Consider the following 12020-nt stretch of genomic DNA (forward strand, 5'->3'; position numbering starts at 1 on the left):
TTGTACTGTTGATATTTGGCTCTGTGGACTAATGAGTTTGCCGACCACGACCGGAGCTGAGGTGCTAATGACTCCAGAGGAGCAGCCAAACTTGCCTCCCAACCCCCCGAATCTGTCAGGCCCCGGAGACCTGGAGCTTTGGCTCCCAGGAGAAGGAAACACGTTGCTCGTATCCCAGGTGACTATCTTCACAAACTGGTATTTCAAGCGTCATTTTGAAAGTGGAATCCAGACGTTCACATGAAAATGGTCCCTTTACAATCACGTGGCGAATCATGGCTCACGCCACAAATCCGGGCACAGAAGCAAGCACACCCTGGAAGGGTTTTCAAAACCCCGCTAATCAGGATTGTGCTTCATATGATCACCAACTGTTCGGAGGGAAGCATGCTGTCGGCGACTCACTTGTGACGGGCATTTGGAAATGGAAGGCCGGCGGTGGGAAGGCAAGGCGGTCGGTTTCCGGCGAAGCTGCTCCGGCAGCGGGTCCGAGGCAGCTGCCTGGGGGCCCGCCTTCCCCACCCCCTCGCCTCGCCCCGCCCCGCGCCGCCAGCTCCCCCCAGCACCCCGACATCGCGGGCCAAGTTACACGTGCACAGAAACTTCCTCTTCCCGGGCGGGGCGGGGCCGGCCGGCTCTCCAGGCCCCTGCTCCGCGGGCGGGCGGCGATACGGAGCCGGAGCCAGACCCCGACCCCCCGCCCCCGGCCTCGCCGCCTTCAGGGCGCCCCCAAACCCAGGCCGAGCCGGCGCCGCGCCCCTCCCGCCCCCGCAGCCCGGCCAGACCCTCCGCCCGCCACCTGAGGATGTTGTCCGCGTAGGTGAGCAGCAGCTTGGAGGCCTCCAGGAAGGTCTCCGGGGTGTTCTGGCAGAGCTCGGCCACGGCCGGGGACGCGCAGGCCGACGAGCCGCCCAGCGCCGCCGCCGCCATGCTTGAGCGCCGGCGTCCCCGCCCCCCGCGCCGCGGCCGCACTGAGCACGCGCCGAGCACGGGCTGCCCCTGCGGCGGGGAGGGCAGGGCGGGGGCTGCTGGCGGGGGTCGGGGCGCGAGGGCCTGAGGGGACGGCGGGGGGTCGCCTGGAGGGGGAGGGGGGGCGGGGGTCGCCTGGAGGAGGAGGGTGAGGGCCTGAGGGGAGGGCGGGGGGTCGCCTGGAGGGGGAGGAGGGGGAGGGCGGGGGTCGCCTGGAGGGGGAGGGGGGGCGGGGGTCGCCTGGAGGAGGAGGGCGAGGGCCTGAGGGGAGGGCGGGGGGTCGCCTGGAGGGGGAGGAGGGGGAGGGCGGGGGTCGCCTGGAGGGGGAGGGCGGGGGTCGCCTGGAGGGGGAGGGGGAGGGCCTGATGGGGAGGGCGGGGGGTCGCCTGGAGGGGGAGGGCGAGGGCCTGAGGGGAGGGCGGGGGTCGCCTGGAGCGGGAGGGCGAGGGCCTGATGGAGAGGGGGAGAGCCAGATGGGGAGGGCGGGGGGGTCGCCTGGAGCGGGAGGGCGAGGGCCTGATGGGCGGGGCGAGTCTTGGTCGGGCGGGGCCGGGGCTTGACCCGAGGGGCAGCGGAGCCTGGTAGGAGGGGGGCTGGTCGGCGCGCCGGGAGGGGCTGTTCGGCAGAGACTGGGGGTTCCGCCCAGAGGGGCGGGTCTCGGTCGGGCAGGCCGGGGACTGGGGCTGGGCTGGAGGGAGATCCGGGCGCTGATGGGGAGGGGCAGGTGCTGGGCGTGGAGGGCGGGGCTGCTCCCGGGCCGCCGGCTTGACAGGAAAGGGTGGGGCGCTTGCTGGCCGGTGCCCAAGGGAGCGGGACTGGACGGGGACTTTGGAGGACAGACCGGGTGCCTGGTGGTGAGGGTCTTCGCACCTTAAATCGATCCAACCAGGAAGTGGGGAACCGCCCTGTACCTCCAACCACCGCTTTCCCCCCAATAAAGCCATCTCACAGCTTCCTTCGGAGATTGTCCGGCCTTCCCGGACAGATGCGGCGAGACACCAGAGGCAGGAGCTGCAAACGTCCAAAAACAACCCCGTAGCTTTAAAACTCTGCTGGGTTTCCGGTATCGCAGTTCTTTCTAGAATCAGATGAATGACTGAAAATGTCTTACCGAAGTCCCAGCGCAAATAATGTGATGGCTTTTCAAAGAAGTGCTTTTCACCCCTGACCGGTTTGGCTCAGTGGATAGAGCTTCGGCCTGCGGACTGAAGGGTCCCGGGTTCGATTCTGGTCAAGGGCATGTACCTTGGTTGCAGGCACATCCCCAGTAGGGAGTGTGCAGGAGGCAGCTGATCGATGTTTCTCTCTCATCGATGTTTCTAACTCTCTATCCCTCTCCCTTATTCTCTGTAAAAAATAAATAAAATATATTTTTTTTAAAAAGTGCTTTTCAGACCTCAGGTTGCAGCATAGTGTTTTGTAGGCTCAGTGTACCTTCTGGTGTGACCAGCATAAAACACACACACTAAGGACACAATAGAATAGAAACGGGGAGAGGAAAGACAGTAAAAATATACATCCCACATAGTAAGGTTTATTTTGTGACTTTGTTTTGCAGGTTGATCATGTGATCTGTATCCATTATTCCTCTTAGAAGATGAATCCTAACCTCTTTAATCCATTCTCTCTCTGCCTTACTAATGTCCTTAAAAATGTTTTTCCTTCTTTGCAGAAATTCCTTTCCTAACCTCAACAAATATTTGTCTTGACCTTATGTTTTTAAGAGAAGCTACTTGCCTAAGTAACTTCTTTAAATGTTCTTCATACTTATCTTTTGTTTGCTTCTAAAATTTGAAAATTTCTTCCAGTATCTATGAGCAAGGCCCTGGCTGTGCCATCTACTTCAATTACCCTTCATCTGCCAGATATTTGTGAGGAGTTTTTAATATGTGTTTTGGGCCAGCTTCCAAGAATAGTGTGTTTAACTGGTAGTATCTTGCTAGCTGCTATAACTAAAATTTTCAGTGATTTAACACAAGAGTAATGTCTTGCTTGCATAACTGTTTAATAATACAGGTGTCATGAGTTCGGGGGTGGGGGGCAGCTTTCTTCCATGCAATGATTCAGGGACCCAGGATCCTTCCATCCCATAGAATGGAGGTCAACCAATATTTTTTGTAAAGAGCCAGATAGTCAATGCTTAAGGCTTTGTGGCCGTAGAGTCTCTGTTTCAACTATTTAACTCTGCCTTTGCATTTGTCGTTCCATAGACATTACTTTAAAATGTACGGGCTTGGATGTTTCCAATGAAACTCTATTTACAAAAACAGGTAGCTTGCTGGATTTGACCTGTCGTTTGCTAACTTCTGCCATAGATTTACAGAGACTTCTGCATTTAGTTAATGGTTGGGCAGAAAAAAGGCCTACCTGCTTAACCATATGGGCTCAGAAATGACACACAGCTTTTGTCTAGCATTGTTGTTGGCAAAAATTAAGCCCCATCTAGATAAAAGGAAGGCAGGCTGGGAAATGTAGTCCCTGTCTGGACAGGTACTGCCTAGCCCAGTGGTTCTCAACCTTCTGGCCCTTTAAATACAGTTTCTCATGTTGTGACCCAACCATAAAATTATTTTCGTTGCTACTTCATAACTGTAATGTTGCTACTGTTATGAATCGTAATGTAAATATCAGATATGCAGGATGGTCTTAGGTGACCCCTGTGAAAGGGTCGTTCGCCCGCCAAAGGGGTCGCGACCCACAGGTTGAGAACCGCTGGTAGCCTCTATAATAAAGATGGAAGTTTGAGGGACTTGGGTTATAACTAGCTGTTTCTACCACAAATTATATTCCTCTTAATTTTTCTTAAGAGGAATCGTATAATAATTGTATAATAATTATTAAATATTATATAGTATTTATGATTTTTCTTTAAGAGGAAAACACTATTTTAAAAAGTCTTCAGAAGAAACCCAGTATATACAAAACACCCAAGTGGTGTGCTCTGGAGCTGAAGGAGTGTGGTGTGCGTGTGTGTGTGTGTGTGTGTGTGTGTGTGTGTGTGTGTGTGTTGTATATGATAGACAGAATGCCATCACTTTAGCCATCACTTTGACAGAGATAATGGCTGTACAGTACTTTTGTGGAGAACATACAACCAGAGTGTGAAAAACCAATGACATAGACTTAATACAGTGATAATAACATACAGTCGACAAAATCATAGAAATGATCATTTCAAGGGTAATTAAGTACTTTATTGTTTATTTTAAATCACCTGAAATTTGAATCCTTCAAACTACTCTTTACCAATACTTCTGTTAAAATTCTTGCTTAATTACAGTCTCTCTTGGACACCACCATTTAGAAAGGTATTAAGATATTTTATTACAAGGGACTTTGACGTATTCTTTTTTTCCCTTCTGCTTCTTCCACTTAAGTCAAGTGGAAAATATCTTGATTTTTTTAGTTTCCTTTAGAACTAAAATTGAAAATATGAAGCTACCCTTAATCTCTATTTCAACCGTTGCTTCAAACAACTAAAGGATGTTCTAATATGAATTCAGCTTTGATTTTCCATTCTTTTACTTGATTTTATTTTCTTCAGAAATAATTTTTTTCAGGATTCTAGCTTTAAAGCACCATCTTTAGAATTGACACATGGTGGCACTATTCTTAAATGGAATGGAAAAAACAAACAAAAAACCCACACCATTACATTTTTCCCACAATTGGTTTTGTCATAAAAACCAAAATGCTGAACTCAATAAAGACCATTAGCAAGGGAGGCGTCGAAGTTTTTCAGGAATTGGTATGTGTGAATTGGCTTTGTTCCAGACAAAAGGGAGTAACAGAGACCCTGGTGAAGGGAGTAAGTTCACCGCATCTTTCCTAGAGAAATTTAGATTCAATAAATGATTGCAGTACAAATCAGACCAGAACTGCCAATCTATCATCTCTGACCTACAGGCTGTAATCCAGAATCTTCAGCAAGACGCCCGAGGCTTTTTGATTGGCTCCTCCTTTACTTCTCCTTCACTGTTGCTTTGTCCCATATCTCAAATCCAGTATTGGCCAAATTGAACTACTAGTAGTTTGTTGCAGATAACCATGTCTCCAGGCCTTTGTTCTACTCCACCTATCAGGATGCTATTTCCCACACAATTTACTAGACAAACATTTACTCGTTTTCAAGATGCAGCTCAAGGATGACTCTTTTGAAGCCTTTCCTGAACTTGGGAGGTAGCATTGATGCCCTTGTCCCCTTTGTGTTATTATAATAATTCCATTTTTCTATGTTTCAGTACCTGTTTCAGTAGTTTGCACATATGCTTCTATGGCTGTCTTCCTCTTTTGACTATAAACTTCTCAAAAGTATGAACATGTCCTGCTCATTTTTGTATGCCAGCTTCTAGCACAAGTAGGAGGAAAATGAATGTTGAAGATAAAGTACAAAGATGAAGAAAGAAAAGCTAAAGTAAACCCCAAGATAGTGAGATCAGTTTTGCTGGATGGAAATCTATTTAATAGGTAATGGGACCTATATTTGGAAAGATAGTTTGAATTAAGATTACAAAATGTTTAAGTAAACCTAAGAAGTCTGAACCAGGAGACTATGGTAAGTTGAGCACTTTTGAAGATTTTGATGCAAGAAAACACCATGGTGTTATATAGTGAGGAATATAGTACTAAATCATATGTAGCTATTACAATATCATAAACTTTCCACCCCTATCCAAATGAAAGGAAAGGAGATCAGAGGTAGAATTAAAAATGAAATGACTTTGTGGTTTTACTTTTCTTGTTTTGTGTGTGTGTGTGGTTTTACTTCCCCCCCCCCAAAAAAAGGTATTAATTGATTTGTCACTTCTTATCCAAGATAATTTTGTGATATTATAAAAATAAATAAAAGCACATTAAAACTATGTTTCATATGACTTTGGCTTTAAAGAAAATATTGAAGGTCTTTTCACAATGATTTTAAAATATACTACAATGAAAAGAGAGCAAGTTTGGGTACTTATTATCATCAAGTTTTAAGTTATTTTATAACTACTCTTTTTTTTTTCTAAAATATATTTTATTGATTATTCACAGAGAGGAAGGGACTGGGATAGAGGGTCAGAAACATCGATGAGAGAGAAACACCAATCAGCTGCCCCCTGCACACCACCAACTGGGGATGTGACCGCAACCAAGGTACATGCCCTTGACTGGAATCGAACCCGGGACCCTTCAGTCCACAGGCCGATGCTTTAACCACTGAGCAAACCGGCCAGGGCTATAACTACTCTTAAAGTAACTGTATTGTCATTGAATAAAGTGACTAAGAAGTGACTGAAGGGGCACTGGATCAAGTATGACTTAAGGTCATACTGGGTTTCACTGAACAATACTCTAGTTGGAATCAATCACTTGCAGAGACATTGCCCAACCCCAGCTGGGTGGCTCAGTTAGTTGGAGCATGGTCCTGTTCACTAAATGGTTTCGGGTTTGATTCCAGGTCAGGGCATGTACCTAGGTTTTGGGTTCAACCCCTGGCTTGGGCATGTACATGGGGTAACCAATCGGTATTTCTCTCTGTCTTCTTCTCTCTAAAATCAATAAAACCATATCCTTAGATGAGGATTATAAAAAGAAACTGCCCAGAAGCAAAATTGTTGGGAGGTTCAGATGCAGATTATATAGTCAATCCTTTATCTAAAGAGGATTAAAGCTCACACGTGTGAGGGCACGTGTGAGCAATAGAGATGGTTATCTAAATGCTACTTTGATGATTTCTTGCATTTTAAAATAGTTTCAAATTGTATTTTCTATTCACAGATTCATAGCCAGCTCTGAGCAAATAAAGATACTGCATTTTTCTGACACTTAGAAATAAACTTATACATTCTTCTGTTGTCTCTTTTTATCAGATATTGGGTGTGATATTTTGAGCACTGCTGTAGATCCAGCAACAATGTTTTCCCAAGTGTAAAAATAACTGCATTATCGCAACAGCATTATTTATTGTGGAAAACATAGTAAAAAAGGCTAAACAAACCAAAAAAAAAGGCTAAACAAAAATAAAAGGAGGCGGAATAAAAAACTCTAAAAAATTGGTATACACTTTTTTGTAACTTGTATCTCCCAACATAGTTTCAGTATCTTTCCATATTAATATTCATTTATAAAATTATTTTAAATAGCTGCACAGCACTTAGATGTACCTACAGAACTCAACCAATTTCCTAGTACTGGGCGTTTTGGTTAGTTTTACTTTACTATTATAAGTAACTCTGGGAGGCACATTAATACCTTTAAGGCTACAGTAATTTCCTTTTTTTCTAGGATTCCAGTAGAGTATGATGGTGTTTCTTCTCCAAAAGGGGATTATGTGGGCATTATCATTACAAAGAAAAAAGAGAAAATCCCGTTGTGACGGCCAGGAAAGTGATCTCATCACCTTAGGGGCGCGTTCTAGATTTACTTGGAATCCCTGAGCTTGCGGGAGAGGAGATTCTGCAAGGGCGCCTCCCACAGCCTGACCTCCGCCAAGGTGACGCGGAGGAAGGACAGCCGCAGGAGCGGGCTCATAAAACATGTGTCTTCACGCGCATGCGCGGGTTTACGGGAACGGGCTTAGGCGGGTTTACGGGAACGCGCTTGGGCGGGCTTACGTGAACGCGCATGCGCGTGCTTACGTGAACGCGCGGGCGCAGGTTTCAGTGAACGCGCGTACGCAAGCGCGCATTGTCGCCACGGACGTCGGCTGCTCGAGTCGCCAGAGGACTTAGTGGAAGGTATTGGCTGCTAGGTTCTCTTGATATTTCTCCCGTTCACCACCAATTCGGGTCGGGCTTAGATCGTGAGGGGGGAGTCTAATGACCTCTTTTCCCCTCTCCTGCTTTCTTCGGGGGTGTGTGATGGTGCTCGGGAGGCGGTGCGGAGGATTGGCCACACCACTTTACTCCCCGCCCATGGCCTTCGCAGTCCCAGAAACTCTGGTTGTCTCCACGTTTTGAAGATCAATAAAGTACACTTACTCCCACCTCCAAGAATAGGCCCTGAAATGTGTTAAGTGCCACTGACACCAGAAATGCTATTTAGAATAAGGCTAAGTAATCCTGGACAAGTATGCTTCCTGCAGCCCATATCAGGCTGAGTACCTTTATATTTTTCAGAGTATAATTCGGCAAACTCATTAGTCAACAGAGCCAAATATCAACAGTACAGCGATTGAAATTTCTTTTGAGAGCCAATTTTTTTAAACAAACTTAAGGATTGAATGAATCATCACTTAACCTCTTTGTCTTAAAATGTCTGAGGATACTTAGAGACCAAAAAGAAAGTTAAGTCCAAACAGGTGGTCTGATGATAGGTATAAATCAAAATGATGTAGCCCTAGCTGGTTTGGCTCAGTGGATAAAGCGTCAGCCTTCGGACTGAAGGGTCCCAGGTTCATTCCGGCCAAGGGCACATGCCTGGGTTGTGGGCTCGATCCCCAGTAGGGGGCGTGCAGGAGGCAGTTGATCAATGATTCTCATTGATGTTTCTCTCCTCAGAAATCAGTAAAGAAATATATTTTAAAAGTTTTAAAAAATTAAAATGACATAATATTATTTTCCCTGTGCTCATTACCAGCTTACACCAAGCACCTGAAAGAACACTTCGGATACTGTTTCTCCAGCCTTTAAGCTATTGAAATAACAGTACCTCCTGGGCGTGTTCTGCTCTGTTACTGGAGTGTGTTTCTGATCGTCTGAATCTCAACCATGTTTTCAAACTGCTTGCAGAATATCATAAAAATTACAAACGCTCACCTTCTGCATTCAGGATTATGCCACCGATTAATAAGAAATAAAAGGAGGTGTTTCGGAACTGTGCCAACATCCAGATTGCACAGGCGGGTTGTCGTTACAGGCATTGGCTTAGTGACTCCTCTTGGTGTTGGAACTCAGCTGGTATGGGACCGCCTGATCCAAGGAGAGAGTGGCATCATCTCACTGGTTGGTGAAGAATATAAGAGTATCCCTTGCCGTGTTGCTGCTTTTGTGCCAAGAGGTTGTGATGAAGGTCATTTCAATGAACAAAACTTTGTGTCCAAATCAGATCTCAAGTCCATGTCTTCCCCCACCATTATGGCCATTGGGGCTGCAGAGTTAGCCATGAAAGACTCTGGCTGGCATCCTCAGTCAGAAGCTGATCAAGTGGCTACCGGTGTTGCAATTGGCATGGGAATGGTTCCTCTTGAAGTTGTTTCTGAAACTGCTTTGATGTTTCAGACAAAAGGTTACAATAAAGTCAGCCCATTCTTTGTCCCGAAGATTCTGGTCAACATGGCAGCAGGCCAGGTCAGCATTCGATATAAACTCAGGGGCCCCAATCATGCAGTCTCTACAGCCTGTACCACAGGAGCTCATGCTGTGGGAGACTCCTTTAGATTTATAGCCCATGGTGATGCTGATGTGATGGTGGCTGGAGGTACAGATTCTTGCATTAGCCCTTTATCTCTTGCTGGGTTTGCCAGAGCCCGTGCCCTGAGCACAAACCCTGATCCTAAGTTGGCGTGTCGACCATTTCATCCAAAGAGAGATGGTTTTGTAATGGGAGAAGGTGCAGCTGTGCTGGTGCTGGAAGAACATGAACATGCAGTTCAAAGAGGAGCCCGGATCTATGCAGAAATTTTGGGCTACGGACTCTCAGGTGATGCTGGTCACATTACCGCCCCCGACTCTGAAGGAGAAGGTGCCTTAAGGTAAACACTTTTTTTCCTTTTCATTCAAAATATTTATTCAAATAAGACATTTTATTGGAGTGTCAAGTGAGGGGAAATTGTACTGTCTGGCCTTAGTGTATGGTATCTCTGTTGTTGTTTCATTTTAGACTAAACAAAGTGTTTTTGAGTTTTTTGCTTTAACGTTTCAAGCATTTGAAAATATTTGAAAATCCTTACAAAAATTGTAGTCAATGTGTGTTTTTTTCCTCAAGGGAAAAAGTCATTTCAGATAAATGGAAATATATTTTGTTAGAGATTATATAATTGATAGGTTTATATGTTTATCTCTTGGTGATGAATCAGTCCAAGGTACTGGAGGTGACTCATTATTCCCAGGCAGATGGCATTCTAACTCACATGGTAATCTCACATGCGGTTCTGTTATTAGACAAAGGATTATTTCCATCCAGTGTACTTGGATGTTTCTTTTATTTAAGCCATACAGATAATGAATCCCATGTTAAAGTTAAACTTAGGGGACTGTCTAGGGCGGGGGGATAAAATGGATACATATGTAATACCCTTTGTAATACTTTAAGCAATAAAAAAATAAAATAAAATAAAGTTAAACTTAGTTCTGATAAATTTCTGTTGTTATTTTACTAGATGTATGGTTGCTGCTGTAAAGGATGCAAATGTACAGCCGGAAGAGATATCCTATGTCAATGCACATGCTACCTCCACACCACTAGGAGATGCTGCTGAAAACAAAGCTATCAAACGTCTTTTCAAAGGCCATGCACATGCCCTTGCCATTTCCGCAACTAAGGGAGCCACAGGACATTTGCTGGGAGCTGCAGGGGCGGTTGAGGCAGCGTTTACTGCTCTGGCTTGTTATTATCGACAACTACCACCTACTTTAAACCTGGATTATACAGAACCAGAATTTGATCTCAATTATGTTCCACTGAAGGCACAGGAATGGAAAACTGAGAAAAGACGTATCGGACTCACCAATTCCTTTGGTTTTGGTGGTACTAATGCAACACTTTGCATTGCTGGCATGTAGGACAGACAAATCATTTGTGATTAAACACTGATTTTTTAATGTTATAAACAAACTTTATGAAGTGGAGAAATACTATGTTTCTATAAATGCATATACTTTTATATCTGTGTCAGCGTTTCTTAGTTTTGCCACTACTGATACTTGAGGCTGGATAATTCTTTGTTGGGGGGAGGGGAGTTGTCCTTTACATTGTAGGATGCTATTACAATCTACCCACTAGATTGTAATAGCAGTCCCTTCCCCAGTTGTGACAACCAAAGATGTCTCAACATTGCCAAATGTGTCCTGAGTAGCAAAACAACCCCCATTTGCAAAGGACTGATCTAAGGTTTTCTAGTACTTTAGATTAAACAACTCTTCATGATATTTCACCTGTCTCTTTCCAAAGCATTTGGTGAGTAGCTGCTCTATGCTAGGTAAGGTTGCTGCACGCTACAACTCGATACACACCGTTTCCATGTAATATATAGGAAAGGAATACATATATAATGAAATTTGTATGATTGATCAACATTCTTTGAATATAGCAGTTAGCTTGCAATGATCTATTTACCCCTTACCTATCTAGCTCTCTTCATATTATCTATACTGAGATTCTGAAAGAAGGAAGTGAAATTGGTTTGGCATTTCTTATTCTTTTTGTATGGATGGCAGTACCTAGTGATTAATGGGGATAAGGGTTCTTAGGAAGTAGAACAGAACTTGGTGATATAAGCCATGCCACCTTATTCCACCTACAGCTATAATAGAACATTTTTGTGTTTACTTCCAACATTTCACCCCAAGTGCTGGGGTACTTCTACTTTTCCACCTTGAGGCTTTCTCTAAAGCCAACAGATCTCATTCATCTCCATTGGCTGGAAGTGTTGGGATGGGAAAGGGTACAAATTCTCTAGAGCAGTGGTTCTCAACCTTCCTAATGCCACGACCGTTTAATACAGTTCCTCATGTTGTGGTGACCCCCAATTTCATCGTTACAAATTGAACATAATTAAAGCATAGTGATTAATCACAAAAACAATATGTAATTATATATGTGTTTTCCGATGGTCTTAGGCGACCCCTGTGAAAGGGTCGTTCGACCCCCAAAGGGGTCCCGACCCACAGGTTGAGAACCGCTTCTCTAGAGGCTCAACCAGGTTCTGAAGGATGAGAGTTGGTGGATAAATGCCGCAGTCTCAGTTACAACTTCTCAGCTCTGCCCTAATAGTGCAAAGGCAGCCACAGGCCATATGCAAATGAATGGGTGTGGCATGATTTTGCTTGCAGGGAGGGGCGGAGCAGATTTGGCCAATGGGCTGTAGTTTGAAAACTGTTCTAACTCCAAGGAAGCACATAACAGGTTTA

At 45.2% G+C, this 12020-nt stretch overlaps 2 protein-coding genes across 4 annotated transcripts in view; one reads left to right on the plus strand and one right to left on the minus strand.

Annotated features, from left to right (window-relative positions):
- The window catches only part of NGLY1 (N-glycanase 1), a 46074-nt gene extending 45108 nt beyond the window's left edge, over positions 1 to 966 (minus strand). Inside the window, exon 1 of one of the 2 annotated variants that reach the window (XM_059664101.1) lies at positions 800 to 965. In XM_059664101.1, coding sequence (XP_059520084.1) covers positions 800 to 930 — 131 coding nt within the window. In that variant the 5' untranslated portion in view covers positions 931 to 965. Of the gene's footprint in view, positions 1 to 799 lie in introns of both variants that reach the window. The other variant, XM_059664102.1, reaches the window with a different exon arrangement.
- Positions 722 to 11044, plus strand: OXSM (3-oxoacyl-ACP synthase, mitochondrial). Of its 2 annotated transcripts, XM_059664103.1 has the most exons (4): positions 722 to 820; positions 7237 to 7688; positions 8530 to 9643; positions 10271 to 11044. In XM_059664103.1, exons 3-4 carry the CDS (start codon positions 8661 to 8663, stop codon positions 10671 to 10673), a joined length of 1386 nt encoding a protein of 461 aa, XP_059520086.1. In that variant the 5' UTR covers positions 722 to 820; positions 7237 to 7688; positions 8530 to 8660; the 3' UTR covers positions 10674 to 11044. The 2 variants fall into 2 exon arrangements, with proteins under 2 accessions (XP_059520086.1, XP_059520087.1); XM_059664104.1 differs by lacking the exon at positions 7237 to 7688.
- The last annotated feature ends 976 nt before the right edge of the window (positions 11045 to 12020 follow it).

The sequence above is a fragment of the Myotis daubentonii genome, chromosome 14 (genome assembly GCF_963259705.1).
Source record: "Myotis daubentonii chromosome 14, mMyoDau2.1, whole genome shotgun sequence".
In the NCBI taxonomy this organism is placed as follows: domain Eukaryota; kingdom Metazoa; phylum Chordata; class Mammalia; order Chiroptera; family Vespertilionidae; genus Myotis; species Myotis daubentonii.

Excerpts from the sequence above, each read along its gene's own strand:
- OXSM (XM_059664103.1), top strand. The coding sequence starts at position 8,661 with ATGTTTTCAAACTGCTTGCAGAATATCATAAAAATTACAAACGCTCAC. Across the intron at positions 9,644-10,270 it reads GAAGGAGAAGGTGCCTTAAG|ATGTATGGTTGCTGCTGTAA; the intron begins GTAAACACTTTT and ends TTATTTTACTAG.